Here is a 22,943-nt window from a genome sequence, read left to right as displayed (position 1 = left end):
TTCTGTGAACATGAATTACTTTTGTTACTTCTTTTGGCACTTCACCTAAAATTATAAAGCTCTTTAAAATTGAAAGAGATCTTAGTAACCTTCTAAAGTAGCCATTATCCTCCCCCCCCCAAAAAAATCCCTAGACAAAGTATTGGCCACTGGATAACTTCATTTTCCTTGCACTGTATGTCCTAGAAGCAGGTATGAAATCATCATATTAATTAACCATGCCCCTCCCCCATACTTCCTCTGACCTACCAAGATCTGCAGATATTGATCATTAACCCTTCATCTATCAACATCTATCAATAGAAAGACTTAAACGAATTTGAATGATGAGTTCACAACAGAATTGAATGAAGGACCTTTCAGAGTTATCAGGTCCCAGTCTTATATTCTAAATTTTGGTTAGTACCTCAGAAGTGAATATGGCTACTAGAGATAGAAAAAGAACCTCCTACACTATTTCCCTGAAAACAATGAACAACAAAATGAGGAAGTTATGCACTGTGATAGAAAACCTACTCACAACTCCCTCCAAACACACGCAAAGAGGAATCCAGCCCCAATTGTTCATTGGTTTATTTTTTTAATGGGTAGCTGTGTGGAAGAAGCCAAACAGAATCCAAGGCCACACAACCCTAATGGAAAACCCTACCCATAAAGAGAAGACATGGGGACTACTTTTGATATGAATGCACACGTACCATTTATAGACTATGGGAGGGTTTTAAGGGGTACTCCAAGATCTGGCTCCAAGGAGAGAGGAATGGCATTTGGCTGCCCTCCCAAACGTTTGGGGGTTGATAAATCCTGTCTGGTATTTGCCTTGCTGATCCCTTACCCACCCATTTGCTAGCCTTCTCCCTTGTGGGGCTCTATGCAAATACAAATTACCTGAATCAGACAGTAGATGACTCACAGACTCCCCTTTAAATCCACATTGGCTTTGGCACAGTGGGTACAGAGAGAGCAGAACTATGGCTTGCTCACCATCACCAGTCCGTTTCTCCTACAGGTTGCTGGTTTTCTGGTTAACAGTAACTGTGGCAGAAGGTAAGATGGAGTTTTTTTTAATGGCAGTAGATGCTTAATTTAATAATAAATTATGACAAATGATGCCTCACTTTTATATGTGGCATTTAAATTTTATAAATGAAATAATATTTGTAAAGTGATATCACAGTGCCTGGCACACCATTGGTACTTAATAAATGCTTATTCCTAGTCTGTATAAAGCAGTTGGATTCTTTTATTAATAATGATTTGATCATTAACACAATTAATAGTAATTGTGTGGGAAATGGGATATGGATAGAGCTTTTTTGGAAGCCAGAATAAATTTTAGCCCTGGGCAATAGGTTTAAGATGTCAACCTGCATTGTGAAAGGAGTTTCCTTCCCCAGAAATTCCATATACCAACAAAATGATACATCAGGTTCCTACCCCTTGGTTATTTAAGTATATGATCCCAGATTTTGAAAGATTTCAACCATTTTTTTTCTGGGCTTCCACAATTTCCATTCTAAGACAATAGTATCAAATGAGTTCTAGCTAATGTAACTAAATAATTAATAGAATTTATAGTTGCTCCTTTTTCACTTTTTCACCACAGGAACACTATAAGAACTTTTCAATCAAGGGGAAAAGCAGATTTATACATGGATGCATATGTATATATATATGTATATTTCACACATACATGTGCAGAGACAGAAATATAGCACAGAAATTCCCTTAAAGTCTTCACCATAAAGTAATTATTTTCATCCCAAACAACCACATAATAATTATAAGAAAGGTTTCCTTTACTTCACCTTTTTGCTTACAAGCATGACATGCTGTCATACAGTGAATTTCATGTCTAGACTAAAAGAATGCCATAAATCCATTTTAAAATTACAATAAGGAAAGATTCATAAGTGAAACTTTTGACAGATTTTTTAAAACAGTATTCTGATGTTGAAGAATTATTGTTGTCAATTTACCAATTAGTTTTAAATGTAGTATGTAACACATGCTAGACCCTGCTCCACAGGAGTTTATATCAGAAAGGGAATGAGATGAAGATGGTAAAGAGAATGATAGAAATAACCCCAAGACAAAGGAGAAGGAGATAAGTGGAAAAGAGCAAAGTCTTCTGAATAATCTCAGGACAGAGCCAACTACTTATCAAGTTCATTGTACCAAGACTTACCTGCCAGAGTATACTAAGAAGCAAGATTCTCAGCCTTAACTATCTGAACAGAAAAGACTTGGTAACAGCCTTTATAATTTTCTTCTTAAAATAGATTAAAAATAAAAATTTAATAAACTTGAGCTAACAACAGAGAATTCATGCCTAACATAAACTTTTCATACATTTGTGTTTCAATCATTTTTTAAGAGTCGATTAATGTCTTTGCTCTGTATCTTTAAATAATAAAATTAATTAATGGAGTTTGCAAGGATTGGGAATATATTTTTAGTTATTTGATTTTTCAATTAAGACAAATTTCATGGACAATTGTTTCAGAACAATGTTGCAAGACAGAAGCACAGAAAACTGCTCCGATGATATAAATGGCTAAGTTTTGAAAAGTAGCTTATGGCTTCTTCATGCACCAGGGCAAGCCATAAAGGATTAAAAACGAGCAGTCATAGCAAAAGAACCATTTCCTAAACAAGATACTGGTTGGAGACAGGTACACTAGTTGCTACACAGGCAAGCTACAAAAGGATATCAATTACACAAAAAAAAATTGGATGTGACAAAAGGGTGCTAGGTTATAGCATTTCAGAATTGATTCAAACTGGCAAAAGATGCTTTTTCTTGAAATGGTGTGTTCATTTAACTGTATTCCTAGGAATCTTAATCTGATTGGAATTGCATAAGACTTCAAATCAATGTCTTTAAAGAAATCTATTTGGCTCAGTATAGGAAGTAGGGAAAAGAAACCTGAATTCATTTGGCATAATAAAAAGTTTGTTTTTTTAATTCATTTTTATTTTTAATGATCTCAGTAGTACCTAGTACTTCAAAGTTTCCTATATGGAATTACCCTTCCTTGCTTCTATATTCCAGTCAGGTTACCTGGACTGTTAACAGAAGATCCTTGGCAAGAGTTTTGCCCTAATTTCCTTAAACTTAAGTAGAGAGATAGCTCTCTACTTAGAGAAAATAGAGGGGAATTCTTTCTTTCTAGAATACAGGCATACTTCAAATTTTGCCTTAGGTGTATACATACCTAATATTATTACCATTAAAAAGTCATTTGCATTCTCTTTCCTATACCAGATACATGTAGCATCTGCTTCCTAAAGCAACCAAAGTAGCCTTGATCCATGGCAATTTTAATAGCATCTTTCACAAATCTCCCCTTTCTCTTCCCTTTTACAACTCTATCTATCCTTTCCAAATCTCTAACAACTATCTACCTTGATCTTCTGTTGATTTTGGCAAAGCTGTGTTCTTCCACAAGCCTAAAACCTGGAAAATACAAATACATATGTTTGTTTTTTTAGGTCAAAGAAACAGCTATAATCTCTTTGGAGCATCAGAACCTAATGTGAATCCTACAGACTGTCAAATCTTTACACTCACTCCTCCCCCTGCTACCCGGCCTCCCCTAACAACTTCCAAGCCTGTCACCATAGCAACCAGACGGTGCCATTTTCCTCACTTCAGAAAACCCAGAGTAGGCTTTGGGTTCCCCAACTATCCTTTCAAACATCCATTCTATGGTCACCATGCTCACTTACCACCTCACCACCGCTGTCGTCACCCATTCCTCCTGCCTCGGAGAGGTGCCCACAATCACAAGTACTTCCCCAGAAGAAAATCCTCAAGCTCCTCAGAGGAATACAGAAGGAAAAGAGAAATTCCTATTTTTCTGAAGCAGAAATGAAAGGAGCCCGATCTCCAGCAGAGGAAGAAAGCTACAGTGTTTTTCTATAAAAGATACAATTTGGGTTCTAAATTTAATGAGCAACTGGGAAACCAAAGAGGAAACCTAGCTGTGATACCTTTAGTCAGCAGTGAAGAAACTGACAATAACTACATGTGACTTGTTAAACGTGTCTCAGGGCATTTATCTCCCATAGGAAGAAAATCTCAAAACTAATGGTAATATCAGTGAATGGAAGGATATTAAATATTGGGAGAAATTTTCACCTATTCTGAACTACTGGTCCCGGTCCTCCTTCCAGTAAAATCCAACGAGTGACCAATTAGAGGATAGGAAGCTACTCAGCCTTTCAATTGCTGGGTTTGCCCCCCACACAAGCAGACCACATCTTTTTATCCTTTGCCCTTTGCTGTGGGCTCCAGCACTGACTGGTCCAAGGTTCTTTTAGAATTCTCTTTCATTCCCTCCTCACCCCGCAAGGTAGCCACACTCTGCCCCCTAGGACATAGATAACTGATCAAGTACTTCTTGCAATTCTCTGTCCTCTGGATATAAGTGGAGGATGAGTGAGAGAGCTCCATCTATCCTTCATTTCTAGAGGTTTGGATCATGTCGTATAAGATGAGCAGACCTGAATGGAGTGTGATATTCATTGCTGATCTCATATTATCTCTCCTTGAAACTTCCCCCACCTACCCATTCTGAATTTCCCTATTAAGGTCAAAGTAAACAATAAAGCCATCCTTCTGTTCATGCTAGTTCACAACCTTGCCTTCATCTTCTACTTGGGCGTTCTCTCATTCCCCATGATCCAATCAGTACCAACACTGCCATTTCTACCTCTGTACAACCTTTCCCATCTGCCCTCTTCTTTCTGCTCCTACTGTCCTAACCTTCATCATCTGTGGACTGAATTGTGATAATAGCCTCCTAACTTGAGGATCTCTGCCTCAAGCCTCCCCTGACTCCAATGTATTCTCTACACAGCTGTCAGTGATTTTCTTAAAACAATGCAGTTTCTTAAAACTCCATTACTCAAAAAATTTCAATGGCTCCCCTTCAACTGTAAGATTAAATATTGTTTTTATCTTCATCTTTTTTCTATAATTTTTTTTTACTATGCACACAATTGCATATGCACAAAAATTATGTGTTCACTGTAATACAGAAACTATTTTAAAATAAGTAAATACTGAGAATGCATGTTAAAAATGAAATATGCAGCCTGAGAAAGAGGGAACTGGATGGTGACCCTACAATACTCTCAAGGGGGCCTAAAACCTGATTAAAATGTAACTGGAAAATAAAAGTACAATAAACATAGATAATATTGACTTTTAAAACTTAGTCAATCTGCTGTTGCAAGTATCCTTATGTAAAGATTATTGGACCCTGATTCTATTTGGGTTTGACACCACTGCTCTAAACCAATAAAATTTTCACAGTGGTTAATACAATATTGTAAAACAGGAGGAAGACTTCTGAAGTAAACCATTGCACACAAAAATCAACATTTTAATTGGGGAGAGAAGTTGGGAGGTGGGGCAGTGAATGACCATTTCAGAGAAGGATGCCAAATAATCTTTAAAAGAAATTCTAAAGATCTAAAAGGTAATCCCAATAAACTCTGGATAGAAAACAACATGTGCATTAGAAAAAGAACAATGGAGATTGAATGTAATTCAATCCATGCTTTGTTCACTTTTTTTTTCCTGTTTTCTTTTCTCTCTCGTGGTTTTTCCCTGTTGTTCAGATTTGTCTCTCCCAACAGGATTCATAAAGCAATAAATAATAAAGAAAAAAGAAAAAAATTCTAAAGATCAAAGTTAGAATAAGTTTGAATGAAGTAACACTTTAGAATCACCTTAACAAAAACCATGAGAACTCTAGATCATTTTAAACTGGAGTGTCTGCATTAGATTAATTCCAGAAATACCCATTTCAGACAGAATGCAACCTATTTATTGTTAAGTCATTTTTGAGTTGTGATTCAGTCTTCATGATCCCATTTGGGGTTTTCTTGGCAGTTTTCTTGGAATGGTTTGCCATTTCCTTCTCCAGCTCATTTTACAGATAGAGAAACTGAGGCAAACAGGGTGAAGAGACTTGCATAACATCACACAGCTAGAAAGCACCTAAGGCTCGATTTGAATTCAAGAAGATGAGCTATCCTGATTCCATGCTCAGATTGCTGCACCACCTTAGCTTTTTCAATATTTTAAATTAATATTATTTATGATTAGCTCCTAAAAATTTTGTGGTACAATTCCAAAGACAAAGACAATTAAAAAGAGGGATGGCCAGTTTTTTCTAGCTTAGGAATGCTACAGACATAATTAAGCTAGAGGAGGCCTTGTGCTTTTAGCCAGAGGTATCAAACATGCCAGAAATAGATGAAAATGTTAAGTATGAAATACTTAACAAAATAAATAAAAATACGATAGAACATTGGTAAAGTTACTATGTGGTTTTCTAAGTCAATATGTGGCTTGTAAGGAGTTCTTCTGTGAAGTTTAATGGCTCCCATTTACGTTAGATGCCAATGTCCTATGTTGGAAATTCCATCTGCTGGTCATTTGTTAGACCATATGTAACATGTCATCTACTAGTGCTATTCACCTTCCCTTAAAAACAGGAATTCTTCATTGGGGAATCTTATTGCTAGAGGCAGTTCTTGGCAATTGTTATTAGCATTCTGGTCTCAGAGTCAGGAATCCACAGGTTTAAATCCCACTTCTGAGACGCTGAAACTGCGGCCAATTTACTTTATATCTGTGTCTTTCTTTGTATTTATATGTATTTTATGACTAAGTGTACATAGACTGATATTCATAGTAAGAAGGAACAATCCAATCTAAGCCAACCATTAAGAACAATTACAAAAAGAAATTTGAAGTAAGTAGACTCAAAAATAATTTACACCTAACCTTTCTCCAAATGACACTGCTTCCAAGTCCTTGCATGAATGTTGATGCTAAGTGCCATGAACAAACTGTAAAAATCTTGAAGAGTTGGAGAAAAGATGTCTGGGAAAATGAGAAAGATATACCATTTTATATCATTTTTGATCTAAAGACATAAAAGGGAAATAACCTCTTATTTATACTTTTCACAGCAAATCTTTTAGTTCAATGTTACCAACTATTCTAAAAAACAATTTAAAGTATACTTTTAAAATTAGATAAAATCCTGGACTAGAGTATTATTAGTAAGCTCTCATCTATACATGGGTTAGTAGTTATTGGAAGCAAAATGATTAAGTCTATATCAGGGGTAATTCTGGACAAAATAATGCTCCTACAAAATGGCTACATTCTGAGGTCCACTTAGTTCCCTTTCCCAAAAATTACCTTGATATCACTGCAGCAGAGGGGAAACTGCTGCTTCCATTGCCTTTGCCATATGGGTGAGCTCTGATGGACCAGGCCAGCTGGATGCTCTACTCTGGTTTGAGACACACCTGTCCAGACAGATAACTCAAGGAAAGGGGGCCAGCAAGGAGATAAACACAAAAGGGCTTAAAGAGGGGCCCACGACTTCCCACCTTGCTGACAATAAGGGACTGGAACTTAGCTGGGCACACAGTTAGACCCAGAGAGCACCTGGAATTGGATGAAGGAGGTTGGAGAGGTTTATTAAAATGTCCCTTCATTATCAGAGAGGAATCATTAAAAACATTTATTCCCAGAGTTGTTACAGAAATTAAAAAATAAGTGATATCAGATTATTTGCATTTTAATTACTTCTAAAACGTAGTTAACTTAATTTCCCCTCTTCTGTTCTCCAACCATGGTCTCTTATTGAGGATTTAACACTTCCAATGTCTTAAAACAAAGAGGGCTATATATAATATCAGGATTATATAAGGACATTGGCAGCAGACAAAAGATTTTCTCTTTGCCAGAATTGTACTTTTGTGGTCCCCTGTACGGAGGATAATTGGAAGGGCCAAAGAAGACCATAAATAGAATATTTTATGAAATATTAATCATATGTCTATGCAAGCCACAGAAAACACACTGATAGGTGGGTATTCAAGGAAGAAGAATCAACACAACAGCAATGCCAAGGAATAATTAAGTTTTTAATGTATTTTGTAATTGAATAATGAAGTGGGAAAGACCAAGAAGGGCATTTTCTCGACCTCCCACTCTTTGTCATTGCTTCACAATCTCGCCCCCAAACAAATACATACATATATATGTGTATATATATTTATAAAGATAATAGAGACTTCAACACATTAGTAACATCAACTTTTTAAAAAATATATATTTCTCTTTGAAAATTCATATTTTATCTCACACTCCCCTACCCCATTCTGACCTAGTAGATTTAGTTAATTCTTCATCCTACCAGCAAATGATCATTCATGTCGCTAGAAATCCCCCTCTGCATTCAGAGGTATCTTGAAACAGATTTACCAAGATGGAGGGGGTAATGTTGTGATAGTGGGGAAATGTTGAATTTGTTTTAAGTACAATGAAAAACCATTGTCCTTTTGTTCCCCTTTCATTTCCATAGTGTTGCTCCCAGGAAAAACAAGGCAATTCAATGGGATATATTCTATCCCATGTCGTTCTTCTCCCAGGATATTAATAGTCTCATTCCTGGAACTTGTCATGCTGGATTTTGGAGTACAATCTCAAACACAAAAGAAAAAATATATAAACATCAGCACTCCTATATAGAAACAGCAAAGATAAAGATCATTAAAATAACTATAAAATTGATAAAATATTGGAATCAATCTTCCAAGAAACAATCAAGAATTATATAATCACAAAAACCCTCTTTAAAGAAATTAAGACAAATAATTGGATATTCATTGATCATGGTTGGAACTATTTCCAATTTATCAAAAGTTATGATGCTACCTAAATTAATTTATACATTTAGAACTATACTGCAACTAAAACTACCAAAAGAAAACATTATGCAGTAAAGTATCAGGCACCTAGTTAGTGCTTAATTGATGCTCTACCTATTGATCAGTCAATCTATCTAAGACTAAACAAAATGATATCAAAATTCAGTTGTAGAAATAAAATGTAAAGAATCTTAAGAGAAACAATGGAGAGGAAGGAAGAATGACAGAAGGATCACACTTCTAGACCTTATTATAAAGCAATACTCATCAAAATTATTTGGAACCAGATAAAAGATGAGTAGAATAGTCTAAATAAGCAAGAATGAGAAACAATCAAATTCAATAATCCTAAGGACAGAAATTACTTAAGTAAAAACTTAATAAAGGCTTCTGAAAAGAATAAAAAGCAGGTAGCCAAATATAGGTAAACAACTTATGCTATACAGCATAATAAATTTCAAATGGATACTTGATTTAAATATAAAAGAATTCAACATTGAAATTTGAAGGAAAATTATTGAAAGCATTTTTCACAATTATTAATTAGTGGAAGGATTCTTAACTAAGCAAAGGATATAAGATATTACAAAAGATAAAGGCAATTCTGATTACATGAAATTGAAAAGTTTCAGCATAAACAAAATCCATGCAACTAGTTACTGTTGATAAGGCAAAATCTTTGCCAATAATTTCCCAAAAGGGGCTACACTCGAACATATCTAGAGAATTTAAATATAGATTTAAAAGACTAAGACCACTTAACAGAAAATAAGTGCTCAACAGATATGAATAGCTCTCAAAAGAAGGGTAAGCTTATCAACTATTAATTATGAAAGATTTTTTAAAATCACAACTAATACACATCAAAGTGAGATTTCACACCCTGCCTAGTGACAAAAACCCCCCACAAAATATGTAAACTGTCAATGCTATGGGGGGTTATAGAAAGACAAGTATACTAATACATTGCTGATAGAGCTTCATAGTCATTCATCTAGCAATGGGGCACCTTGGGAAACAGGGGTCCTAAATTCTCCCAGGAGAATGAGTTATATGCCATACAGCTGGCATGTGAAATAGCCTTGTGGGATAGGGCAGAAAAGATCTACATGTTCACTTTCTCCTAGGTGGTATATGGGTCTGGCCAAATCATCAGAAACCCAGAGAGAATAGAATCCAGACAATCAAATGCTTTCCTATAATTACAATTATTTGTGAGGAAGATTTGCCCTATTAGAGACGGCAGAAACCCTCCACTGAATTCAACAGCCATGCTGACATTCTTAAGTGAACATTGGTGGCCAGACTGGGTCTTTACCTATGTGGAAATGTACAAAAAAGAGGAATGATGAAGAAAGCCAAAAAAAAAAAAAAAAAGTACAGAACTGCAAAGAAGACTGTCTGAATTCTGAGGAGTCTCTGAATAGTGGCCACAGGATCAAAGCACACAAACACTACAAATAGCAAAGAGGGCCAGACCCATGCCCAAGTACTGGAGCATCCAAGTGGATCCAGCTACAAGACCCTGGAGTTCTTCAGAATGTAGGAACACAGCTTAGCCACCATATCAGAACCAAACAAAGGCTGCCCACATTATCTAAGCACAAGGGAAAGAGGGAAAAGAACCTGATCCAAACATAAAACCCCAATCCAAAAACTGAGGCTGGATTCGTTAGTAAAAGGAAATAAATGACATTGAAGGAATATTATGGACTTAGAGAACCCCAAGAGAGAAACCCAGGTGAAGCATGTTAGTTCCACAGGAAGTCCAAGTACAGCCTCAGAGAAAAGAATATCCCAGATACAAGGACTACAAGAATGCCCAGAAGAAATTAAGTGGTTGATTCATTCAATTATGTCTGACTCTTCAGGACCCCATGGACTCAAACCCTTCTATCCTCCACTATCTCCCAAATTCTGTCCTAGCTCATGTTCATTGCTTCCATGACACTATCTATCCAAGTCATCCTCTGCCATCTCCTTTTTCTTTTACCTTCAATCTTTCCCCACCTCAGGGTCTTTGCTGATGAGTCCCAAGCCTAGGATGAGTCCCAAGCCTAGGACAGAGATGTAATATAAGAACAAGAAAACTCAGTTACTTCAGTGTCTACTGAGGCTCTCTTCCAAAATCAGAACAGCTAGACTTAGGAAGACCTTAGTTCAAAACCTACTTCATTTAACTAGGATGGTAAAGAGCCCTAAGGCTGTGTCACAAAAAACTGGGCATATGTAGTCTAGAGAACAAAAGATACATCTGAATGGCTGTCCTATAGAGACATCAGACATGTTTATATTTTGGTGAAATGGAAGTTGTAAGAAGACAAATTAGATTTGATTTGATATCAAGAAAACTTTTTAACAATAAGAAGTATCCAGAGGAGATCGCCCAATTCAGAGATCTTCAAGCAAAGCCTGATGACCACTAGAAGTTCATGTATACTATGTAAGAGCCCTCTTCAGGTATAGCATGAAATGAATGAATGAAACAGCCTCTGAGAGCCTTTCCACCTTTAAAAATCCTGTATGCAACTATGCAATAAGAAATGATGAGCTCAATGATCTTAGAAAGACATGGAAAGATTTGCATGAAATGGTAAAGAATGAAATGAGCAGAAGCAAGAGAAGATTGTATATAGTAACAACAATATTGTTTTAAGAATGACTTTGAGCAACTAAATCATTTTGACTATTACAAATACACAATTAAAAAAGGATCTATGAAGAGAGAAGCTATCTGCATCCAAAAGAAGAATTGATAAATAGAAGTATGCATAGAATAATTTTACATCTATGTAACTATTTGTATCTAATGTTAGCCATCTCTAGGATAGTGGGAGGAGAAGGGAAGGAAAAAAAAGGAAAAAAGGAAATTTATGTAATAACTTTATATTTAAAAGGAAAAGAATTATAAATATGAGGAATTTAGAGAATTAAAGGAAGAACACAGAACAAAAAGAACATGCACAAGGATTTCAATAAAGTCATTGATGACAACAATAAAAAGTATTTGAACTATTTTGGCTAATAATGAACAAACTGAATCAGAGAAAACTGATAAGAAAACATAACTCCTCCTAGTAGAGATAGGGTCTAAGGATATGGAAAGCTATATACATATTAGATGTATTTGCTAGACTACTGGTTTTTTTTTCACTGGAGAAGAAAAGTGTTAAGAGACTATGACTATGTTATAAAAACAAAAGACAGAAATAAAACATCAAAAAGATAAATGCAAATTAAAACAACTCTGAGATATCTCATACTCATCAAATTTTCAAAGATGGAAGTAAATGAAAAAAGCGTAAGGGATTACTTCGCTATGTTAGAATTATGAAGTGATCCAACTGCTCTGAAACACAATTTGCAATTATCTAACAAAAGTTAATAAACTTTTCACCCTTCTTGGTACAATGATCCAGGCTCAACAATAGCAAACAAAAGTCAAAAGCAAAAACAAAGACATTTGATGTACGAAAATATTTACAACAGTACAGCTTAAATGGGGGAGGGGGGGAACTAGAAACCACTTATCAGTTTAATAATTTGGAATGCTTTAATAAATCTCAATATTTCAATGCAGTTCAATTTAATAAGCATTTATTAAGCACCTATTACATACCAGACACTGTGTTAGGCACCAGGGATCCAAATACAAAAATGAAACCCTCCCACTCTCCACAAACTTACTTTCAATTTGAGTATTATTGTAATGTATAGAATGGCAAATATTAATTAAAGTAAACATAAGGAAACTGGTATGAACTGATAAAGAGAAAAGAAATAAAATCCAAAGAATATATAAAATAATTAAGGCAATGAAGATAGCTTTTATTTTTTTTAGAGTCTTTTTCAGAAGGTGTTAGATGAATTCTTTCAACGCCTATTTTACCTTCTGGTTCTATTACTTCTGGGCAATTCTCTTTGATGATTTCCTGGAAAATAGTATCTTGGCTCTTTTTTTCATCATAATTTTCAGGAAGTCCAATGATCCTTAGGTTATCTCTCCTAGATCTATTTTCCAGGTCTGTTCTTTTTCCAAGTAAATGTTTTAACATTCTTTTCTAGTTTTTCATTTTTTTGTTTTGCTTGACTGATTCTTGATGTCTCAATGAATCAGTCATTTCTATTTGTTCAGTTCTGATTTTTATTGAGTTATTTTCTTCATTAGCTTTTTTTTACTTCTTTTTGTATATGTCCAATTGAGTTTTTAAATGAACTGTTTTGCTCTATGGAATTTTTTTTCCATTTCACTATTTTTTTTTTTTTTTTACTGAGTTATTTTCTTTTTCCAATTTACAAATTCTGTTTCCCTGCACTTCTTGGGAGTTTTTTACCTTTTCCAATTCACATTTTAGGAAGTTGTTGCTCTCTTGCATAGCTTTTCTTTCCTTTCCCCACTTTTCTTCTAGTTCTCTTTTAAGTCTCCTCTAGGGGAGCCTTTTGTGTTGGGGACCAACAATTGTATGAAGATTGTCTGCTATTAGTCTCCTCGGGATTGAAAAGCTGTTCTCTTTCTGTATAGAAGCTATCAATTATCCTTTTGATTTTTTTACTCATTTTGTTAAAGCCTGTAGGGTCTGCCTTCAGGGCCAGGTTACCAGCTTCTTCTGCAGAGCAGTGAAAGGTGTATGGATGGGTAGCTGTCCTGCCAGCCGGCTACAAAGACCAGCGAGGTACTGGAGTGCTCTGGGAAAGAGTTCCCCACCCAGAAATAACTCAGGCCTACAGGGCCAGGCTGAGAAAGTGCCCTGCAAAGAACCCCGGCTGTGTGAGATAACGACTGCCCTGGGGCTAGACACTGAGCAGTGAGAGTTTCACTACCCCAAGCCAAATCCTGCCCTGGGGCTGTGGGTATTAGCAGTTGAGCAGTGAATGGATTTGCAGGGACTGGAAGTGTCTGCCCCAGGAATCAGAGTCTGCTGGGGAAGTTCTATTGCCCCAGGCCGAGCCCCCCACTCTGCCGATTAGAGGCTGCCCAGGCTGTGCCCCCCTGCCGTACAGATTTGTAACTGCCCCCGCAAAAGCCCCAAACTGTAGGATGTGGCCGCAGGGCTGTGGTAAAGTCTGCCTCAGTCACTTCCGGGTTTGGATGGTTACAGCCAGATCTCGTTAAGTTCTGGGGTTTTTTAGCGTATCCTCTGTCTTTGGCTTTAATTCCTCTGCCAGTTTACTGCTTTGTAATTAAGGCAGAGCAGTTAGCCTGTAGCAGAGTCCTCTCTATAACTTCTCTAGCCACAGAGATCACCCCTGCCCCTGGTTTGCTCCGGATGCTAGTCTCTCCTTGCCTGCGCTGGCCCCTCAGGACAAACCTTTCCTGGCGATTTTCCAGATTATCTTTGGCTGGTCAGTTGTGTGCTTCTAATCTTCATGGGTTTTACCAGTCAAGTGCTATTTTTGAGACTGAATTTTGAGACTGGTCGTGAGGCCATGAAAGAAGCTTATAAAGTTGAGTGTGCCTTCTCTGCCACAAAGGCTCCACCCCCGAAGATAGCATTTAAAAGGCAATAAAATTCAGGTAAAAGATAATGGATTTTGTGGCTTCCAAATTACTGAAGTAGAAACATATCCTTCCTCTCTCTTAACATACAGTAAACTACAAGGTCAAAAGTTATTAGTCCTGTTAGTTTTAATCACTATATTAAAACAATTTTGTTTAATGTTTTAATGAGAAATTACAGTGGGAAGAGACTGCTGATTGAGATGTCAATGAAGTGCCAAAACAAAATACATCAAAATTTTATAAGAAAAAATATTTTACAGATAAAGATATTGTATATAATTATATATTTTAAATATTACTATATGATATAATACAAAATATTATATTAATAATATATAAGGAAATATATTTTATATATAATGTTATCTATAAATATACGCCATATAAAAAAGATCACATCTTTAGAAAACCTTTGATTTCCTATGAGACATTTCATTTAAGAGATATAGGAAGTTATAAGAGATGATAGCTACCATGATGCAGGCCCTCAATATTCCTCAGTTTGGGTGTTCTACTTGAGGGAAGTTGGCCTCTGGAGCATCTGGCAGGGAGGACTCTGGTACCTGCAAAAGAGTAACCAAGAGTTACAAATTCACAGTAAATTAAAGGCCTCACTTCTTTCCTTTCTCAAAGCTAGGGTTCTGGGGGTTATTCTATGATTATTCAAATATCATCCATGTTTATAAACTTAAATTATATTCCCTAAGAAGGAAGAAGGACAGGAAGGGGGAGACAGGTGATAAATTTGACTTATTATTTTACAAACTTCCCAAAAATATGTTTTGGAAGAATAGACGAGATTCTAAAGCATATATATGACAGATGCAGTCCTGACAGAAGCTGCATCAAGAAATTCTCCAAATGTATTTACTGACATCCATGTAGATCTAAGAGTGTCCGACCTGGAAGGGCTTCAGCAGCACAGGGGTAGTTTTTATATTTGTTTGGGTGTAGGAGAAGGAGCAATTAATTTACTTAGTCATCCCACTCTGTTTAAAGCAACCCACAAAATGCTCTAGGCCTGATACTTCTGTCACATCTCAGTGTCACTATCAAATTCATGAAACAGTTAAAGGCATTAAACTAATGTATGTGTTGTCATAGTCTTGTATGGTTTTCTATAAAATACCAAGCCAGTTAGGAACCCAGCATCTGAGCCTCAAGGACAACCTAGGGGAGAGAATAATTTGGCTGATCCCCAGAAGGGAAGGAGAAAGAAGAGGGAAGGGGGGAGGAGGGCAGGAGGGATCATCTTGAATAGAGAATCACCTTGGAAACTTCTGAGGATGAGAGGCTTTGGACTTATGAACATAGAATGAAGTGTCTTCAGAACTGCAGTGACAGGCAGGGGCTCAAGGACATACCAACTACACATTATCCAAGTAAAACATTGTGAGGGCCCCATAGGGAGGAGGAAAAGGATTTCTGGGAGGTGTGTTACCTATTTGCCACAGGTTCTTTCTAAGTTTGGGCTCACCTTTCCCTGGATATATAGTCCAGGGAATTTATTGTAGGAAAATGTCCCTCAGTATGTGGAAAAATTGGGAAACTCATGCATGGAGTTGTAAAGTTGTAAAGTGATGTCATTCTGGAGAGCAATATGGAACTATGCCCAAAGGGCTTTCACACTGAACATACCATTGTCCTAGCAATACCATTACTAGGTCCATGTGCCAAAGAGATTTTTAAAAAAGGAAAAGGGCCAAAATACACAAAAATATTTATAATAACTCTTTTTTTTGGGGGGTTAAGAATTGGAAATTGAGAGGATGCCCATCAATTAAGGAATGGCTGAACAAGTTGTACTATATGATTGTGATGGACTATTGTGTTATAAGAAATGGCAAACAGATTGCTGTTAGAAAAACCTGAGAAGCCTTATAGGAACTGAAAATTTTTATTAATTTTTTCTTGGATTTTTTGGTTTATTTTCTTTTTCAACATGGCTAATATGGAAATATGCTTTACCATGACTACAGATATATAATCTATATCAAATTTCCTGCCTTCTCAAGGAGAATGGAAAGGAGAATGAGGGAGAGAATCTGGAATTCAAAATTTTAAAATTTGTTTTTACATGTAATTAGACAAATAAAGTATTGTATACTTATAAAAAATTAATTTTAAAAAGCAAATGTACCCCAGGTACTAATGGAGATGTTGGTACCAACTCCATAGATGGATTTTCTTATATCAGGCTTTTATTATATGTAGTAAGGATTTTAGAAGAGTAAGGACTGAGGTTAGTTTTGACCCCTGATAATACTAAATCCATGACATCATGAACTATGCTATAACAAGGCTATCCTGAAGAACCCTTAATAGTCAGGATCAGTTTTGGTGAGATTTAGGAGGAAAGGCTGTATTCCATTAAAACAGAGCTAAAGAGATGAGGTCAATGTCAACTTTTTTTTTTCTCAGAAATGAAAAGGTTTCTTATAATTCTAAACCATGTACTATGAATCAACAGCCATTTATTTAACGCCTGCCAGTGGCCAGAAGCTGACATCTTACTGGGAAAAGCATGTTTGTATCCTTAAGTGTGATTTTATATTCACACATGCAATGTAAATACAAAATAGTACAAAATAATTCATTATAATTACCTCATTGTGGGAGGCATTGAGAGAACGGAGAATTGGGCAATGCTTCATGGAGGAAGTGTCACTGAAGTTAATCTCTGAAAGAAGTGAGGGGTTCTAAGAAGCAAAAGCACATAGATGGGAAATAGAATAGCAGGTGTGAGGGACAACAAGGAAGCAAGTATGGCCAGATTATGTTTTTACTCTTATTTTGTTGCTATTAACTAAAACTAGAAAAAATATGAAACTGCGCTATCATAAACATATCCTATATATTCTTAGATAGGCCCTTATCTCCAAATCAATTCACTATCCCACCTCGGTACAACAATTCCAAATCTTTTCTTTGCTCCTTGGGTTCCTTGGAAGGCACAATTTCATCTGAGAACTTTGCCTTATACAAAAAACAAAAACAAAACCTAAGGCCATTCACCAAGAGTTCCATCACCTCCCTTTCTCCTCATCTCATATCACTCAAGCATCCTTCCCCATCATCTCCTTCTTTACCCCTGTCTCACAGAAAGAGATAGCTCTTCTCTTTTCAAGGAAAGCTCCTTTTGGTACCCACGTGATCCCATTCCATCCTGTCTTCTTCAGCAGATTGCCCATTCTATCTCTCCCCTACACACTAATCTTCAGTCTTTCCCTATCCACAAACATGTTTCCTCATCTTTGAACCTAACATTCTGTTTCCTGACTCTCTCTCACCAAGAATGCTCTCCCTTTTCCTCCACTTCCTCCTGTTCATCTCCTGGATCTTCCCAGGCTTCCTTTAAGACTCAGCTCCAGTCCATCTCCTGCATCCCTCCTGACTCTTATTTCTAGCTTTCCTTTATGTCTTATACAAGAACCTTCTTCCCTTTCTGTGTATTGTCTACTCTCATTGAAGGTAATTCCATAAGAGTAGGAATTATCTTTATTTGTATTTGCGTGTCCAGTGCTTAGAGTAGTAAATGTTTAATAAATGCTTGCTGTCTTACCTTGTAAGAGGCCTTTTCTAGTCCTGTCCCCCCACTAGTGTCTTCCCTTTGAAATTTTTGTTATTTAGTCATTTTAGTTGACCCCATATGGGATTTTCTTGGCAAAGGTACTGGAATAGTAGAACTACTAGAGTTGTTTTCCATTTCCTTCTCCGGTTCTTTTTCAAAATATGTTCAACTTGTGAACTATGCCAGGAAATTATTTCTTAGATAGTGGGTCTGAAGATAATTGCAATTGTTAACTTCAGTATTTGCAACAATCTATAGAACATAGTACAGAGCTTACCACTGCACCTGGCACATAATAGATGCTTAATAAATGTTCACTGATTGACTGACTGATATTGGATAAATTAGTACCTACAATGTTTGTCATTCATTTTAGTGTGAGTACCTGTGCCACTAAAACAGAGTAAATTTTTATACATTAGGAGGTTTCTTGAACAACAGGGGCCTGAAAATCTATTGCTTGGCAGCCAACCTTCTGGCACTGAGGAGTTTCCAGTTAGTTAACAGCAATAATTGTTTGGAAAGTTCTATGAACTAAAAACAGACACAGCACACACAGTTTGACTGATTCCCCAAAACTGGCCCATTGACCTTAAACCCCTCCCAGTACAACTCGTCAAAGAAATATGAAGGAAACCTGAGATATCAAAAGCTATGTCTGTACCTGATGGAAGGCCATATTAGGAAGGTACAACTCAAAAGCAGCCAGAGATGGGATCCAAGATTCTGAAAAGGTTTTGTTGTCTTTCTTTATCAGTCTAGCATTTCGAACTAAAGAATTAACACATACACAGAGAAAAGGGGAAAAGACAGTAAGAACAGAACTTTTTTGGGATATTTTAAAATTGTCTACATTTTTGATCCCCATTTCTTTTGATTAAAATTGGTTTATAGTAACAGGCTGCCTTGGATTTTAAAATGCTGGGTTTTTTCCATTGTTTATTTGTTAATACCAAAACTTTAAAATGTCAAAACATATAGGCAGAAAAAGGAATGGAATTAAAATACATACGTATGCCTTCGATTCCTCTGACCTCAGGGAGGTGATAATTTAGTTCAGGAAAGTGAACCTCTGTCTTGGAGAATTCCCATCTTTTCTTGTTTGTCTGAAGAATGTTCTTTTCATTAGAGACCTAACACCATGAGAATATGGTGACTTCAAAGTAATCATCATTTCTTCTTCATATAACAACAGATCTATGATTTATTTTGGGTTCTCTCTCCATAATCAGAGATCACAATTCTTTCATGATTGCAAGGGTTGCCATGACTTGAATGTTCATCTTCCTTCAGTCACACTGTTGATGACCTTTTTCAAATATATCATTGTTAATGTGCAGGCCATTAACCTATAGTTTATTACTGGCCCATACTAAAACTATCTTCTAGAATAGCCTTAAAGATCCCAAGGTAATCTCAACATCCTGATAAAGCATCACAGTAGGATTGGACAATTCAATAATCTATGACAATAGAACCAAGTAATAATATGATTGTTTGAAAACCAGTAATAATGACAAAAGGCAGGGGAGCTAGTGGGCTTGGAATCTGGAAGACTCATTTTCATGAGTTCAAATCCAGCTTCAGACACTTACTAGTTGGGTGACACTGGGCAAGTCACTTAACCCTATCTGCCTCAGTTTCCTCATCTGTAAAATAAGCTGAAAAAAGAAATGGCAAGCTACTTGTATATTTTTGCTAAGAAAACCCCAAATGAGGTCATGAAAAAAGAGCATGACTGAAATATAATACCAAAAGGATATTTCAACTGCTAATCTTATCAAATCTACTAAAAATTAACTACATTGATTGCTTTGAATGTTTCCTCCTTACCCTGCCTTTGGCTTAGAATCAAGTTAAAGTTTTTTCTGAGCAATGAAATGATAAAAAGATGATCAGCAGGAAGACAAAAGCCTTTCCATAATCATCTTAAATTGAGAACTAATCATAATAAATTATCAATTTAAAAGGGAAAAAAAGCAATGTAATTTAGCATTTCCTAAATTGCTGTCAAAGTACTATGGACTCTGCAAATAATGTAGCTGAATTTTGAAACTATTACTAGTAACTTCCTAGGGAAATTATTAGGGGTTAGATTGTTGGTCAAGATAGATTCAGCTCTATGATGGTATTACCTAGAGAACCCCAGAGATTCTACTAAAAAGCTATTAGAAATAATTCATAATTTTAGCAAAGTAGCAGGATACAAAATAAATCCCCATAAATCCTCAGCATTTTTATACATCACCAACAAAATCCAACAGCAAGAGATACAAAGAGAAATTCCACTCAAAATAACTGTTGATAGCATAAAATATTTGGGAATCTATCTACCAAAGGAAAGTCAGGAATTATATGAGCAAAATTACAAAAAAGTTTCCACACAAATTAAGTCAGAATTAAATAATTGAAAAAATATTAAGTGCTCTTGGATAGGCCGAGTGAATATAATAAAGATGACAATACTCCCCAAACTAATCTATTTATTTAGTGCTATACCAATCAGACTTCCAAGAAAATATTTTAATGATCTAGAAAAAATAACAAAATTCATATGGAACAATAAAAAGTCGAGAATCTCAAGGGAATTAATGAAAAAAAAAATCAAATGAAGGTGGCCTAGCTGTACCTGATCTAAAATTATATTATAAAGCAGCAGTCACCAAAACCATTTGGTATTGGCTAAGAAATAGATTAGTTGATCAGCGGAAGAGGTTAGGTTCACAAGACAGAATAGTTAACTATAGCAATCTAGTGTTTGACAAACCCAAAGCCCCTAACTTCTGGGAAAAGAATTCATTATTTGATAAAAACTGCTGGGATAATTGGAAATTAGTATGGCAGAAATTAGGCATGGACCCACACTTAACACCATATACCAAGATAAGATCAAAATGGGTCCATGACCTAGGCATAAAGAACGAGATTATAAATAAATTAGAGGAACACAGGATAATTTATCTCTCAGACTTGTGGAGGAAAAAGAAATTTGTGACCAAAGATGAACTAGAGACCATTACTGATCACAAAATAGAAAATTTTGATTATATCAAATTAAAAAGCCTTTGTACAAACAAAACTAATGCAAACAAGATTAGAAGGGAAGCAACAAACTGGGAAAACATCTTCACAGTTAAAGGTTCTGATAAAGGCCTCATTTCCAAAATATATAGAGAACTGACTCTAATTTATAAGAAATCAAGCCATTCTCCAATTGATAAATGGTCAAAGGATATGAACAGACAATTTTCAGATGATGAAATTGAAACTATTACCACTCATATGAAAGAATGTTCCAAATCACTATTGATCAGAGAAATACAAATTAAGACAACTCTGAGATACCACTACACACCTGTCAGATTGGCTAAGATGAGAGGAAAAAATAATGATGAATGTTGGAGGGGATGCGGGAAAACTGGGACACTAATGCATTGTTGGTGGAGTTGTGAACGAATCCAACCATTCTGGAGAGCAATCTGGAATTATGCCCAAAAAATTATCAAACTGTGCATACCCTTTGATCCAGCAGTGCTACTACTGGGCTTATATCCCAAAGAAATACTAAAGAAGGGAAAGGGACCTGTATGTGCCGAAATGTTTGTAGCAGCCCTGTTTGTAGTGGCTAGAAGCTGTAAATTGAATGGATGCTCATCAATTGGAGAATGGCTGGGTAAATTGTGGTATATGAATGTTATGGAATATTATTGTTCTGTAAGGAATGACCAGCAGGATGAATACAGAGAGGCTTGGAGAGACTTACATGGACTGATGCTAAGTGAGATGAGCAGAACCAGGAGATCATTATACACTTCGACAACGAATTTGTATGAGGATGTATTCTGATGGAAATGGATTTCTTTGACAAAGAGACCTAACTCAGTTTCAATTGATAAATGATGGACAGAAGCAGCTACACCCAAAGAAAGAACACTGGAAACGAATGTGAACTATTTGCATTTTTGTTTTTCTTCCCTGGTTATTTTTACCTTCTGAATCCAATTCTCCTTGTGCAACAAGAGAACTGTTCGGTTCTGCAAACATATATTGTATCTAGGATATACTGCAACATATCTAACATATATAGGTCTGCTTGCCATCTAGGGGAAGGGGTGGAGGGAGGGAGGGGAAAAATCAGAACAGAAGTGAGTGTAAGGGATAATGTTGTAAAAAAATTACCCTGGCATGGGTTCTGTCAATATAAAGTTATTATAAAATAAAATAAAATAAAATATTAAAAAAAAAGATAGATTCAACTCTGAAACTGCACGTAGAAACATACAAGAAGGATGCTATAGCTGAGAGTCCAAGGGAGCCTCTCATCTACAATGATGAGCTTTTTTTGTAGTAGAAGAGCTTTTCTTTATCACGGGATTCTAAAATATTATTATTAAAATGTTAGGTTTTTTCCCTTTTTTTTTTTTCCAGCCCATCCCTAGACCAGAAAGGAAGGTACAACAAACTACAGCAGCCTTGGAGAGAGAAGTGATTCTATTCGAGGCCTAATCCCTGATCAGTCACCAGCTGGTCCTGTGAACTTTAAGAAATCACAGCATCTCTGGGCTTCAATTCCCTCACCTGTTAAATAAGGAGTAGATCCCACTCTGAAACAAGAGAATGCATCTATGAATTTATCCAGAAACTGTTATTTTAACATTCTGTCAGATACTAATTGAGGAGAGAAAAATTCTCATATAACAAGAGGTATTCCCTCATTCTAAAAAAAAAAAATAAATAAATAAATACTGAATTTTGAACTGATAAAATTTATAGTTTAGGAAAAAATTTATTTTATATCAAATTTTTAAAAATGAAGTATTTCTTATATATTCAAGATAATAGCATTTAGTACTAGATTGTTTCAGGATCAAAGCCTACAATTTTAAAATAACTCATTCTGATATGAATAACTTTTTTAAGGACACGGAATTTCCAGCTACAACCCCGAGTCTCTTCACTATTGTTTAACACCAAAACAAGGCCAAAATCAGCAGCACTTTTATTTTTGCCATTAAGAGAAGGTCACTTACCAATGTAGTCAGGTTAGCATTATAATGGCTACCCAGTTTAACAAGTGGAATATAGTTCTTTTTAGATTTTTCATCCACCCTTCAATGAGGAAAA

General features: G+C 35.9%; 2 protein-coding genes across 8 annotated transcripts in view; one reads left to right on the top strand and one right to left on the bottom strand.

Moving 5' to 3' along the window:
* Positions 1–938: 938 nt before the first annotated feature.
* CDKL2 (cyclin dependent kinase like 2) overlaps positions 939–22,943 on the bottom strand; it is a 55,843-nt gene continuing 33,838 nt past the window's right edge. The window contains exons 9-14 of one of the 7 annotated variants that reach the window (XM_051967108.1): positions 22,850–22,928; positions 18,832–18,952; positions 18,484–18,590; positions 16,855–16,947; positions 14,722–14,811; positions 939–1,035 (exon numbers count right to left, since the gene is read on the bottom strand). In XM_051967108.1, the coding sequence (XP_051823068.1) occupies positions 14,746–14,811; positions 16,855–16,947; positions 18,484–18,590; positions 18,832–18,952; positions 22,850–22,928 (466 nt within the window). In that variant the 3' untranslated portion in view covers positions 939–1,035; positions 14,722–14,745. Of the gene's footprint in view, positions 1,036–7,941; positions 8,523–14,721; positions 14,812–16,854; positions 16,948–18,483; positions 18,591–18,831; positions 18,953–22,849; positions 22,929–22,943 lie in introns of those variants that run through there. The other 6 variants (XM_051967109.1, XM_051967111.1, XM_051967110.1 and 3 more) reach the window with 6 other exon arrangements.
* ODAPH (odontogenesis associated phosphoprotein) lies at positions 968–5,124 on the top strand. Its single transcript, XM_051967116.1, has 2 exons — positions 968–1,047; positions 3,496–5,124. The coding sequence occupies exons 1-2, from the start codon at positions 972–974 to the stop codon at positions 3,876–3,878; spliced, it is 459 nt and encodes a 152-aa protein (XP_051823076.1). The 5' UTR covers positions 968–971; the 3' UTR covers positions 3,879–5,124.

This window comes from Antechinus flavipes, chromosome 6, assembly GCF_016432865.1.
Source record: "Antechinus flavipes isolate AdamAnt ecotype Samford, QLD, Australia chromosome 6, AdamAnt_v2, whole genome shotgun sequence".
NCBI classification, from domain to species: Eukaryota; Metazoa; Chordata; class Mammalia; order Dasyuromorphia; family Dasyuridae; genus Antechinus; species Antechinus flavipes.
Note: the sequence above shows the minus strand (reverse complement) of the source record. Positions and strands in the feature narration are given on the sequence as shown.

Excerpts from the sequence above, each read along its gene's own strand:
- ODAPH (XM_051967116.1), top strand. The coding sequence starts at position 972 with ATGGCTTGCTCACCATCACCAGTCCGTTTCTCCTACAGGTTGCTGGTT. Across the intron at positions 1,048-3,495 it reads AACAGTAACTGTGGCAGAAG|GTCAAAGAAACAGCTATAAT; the intron begins GTAAGATGGAGT and ends TTGTTTTTTTAG.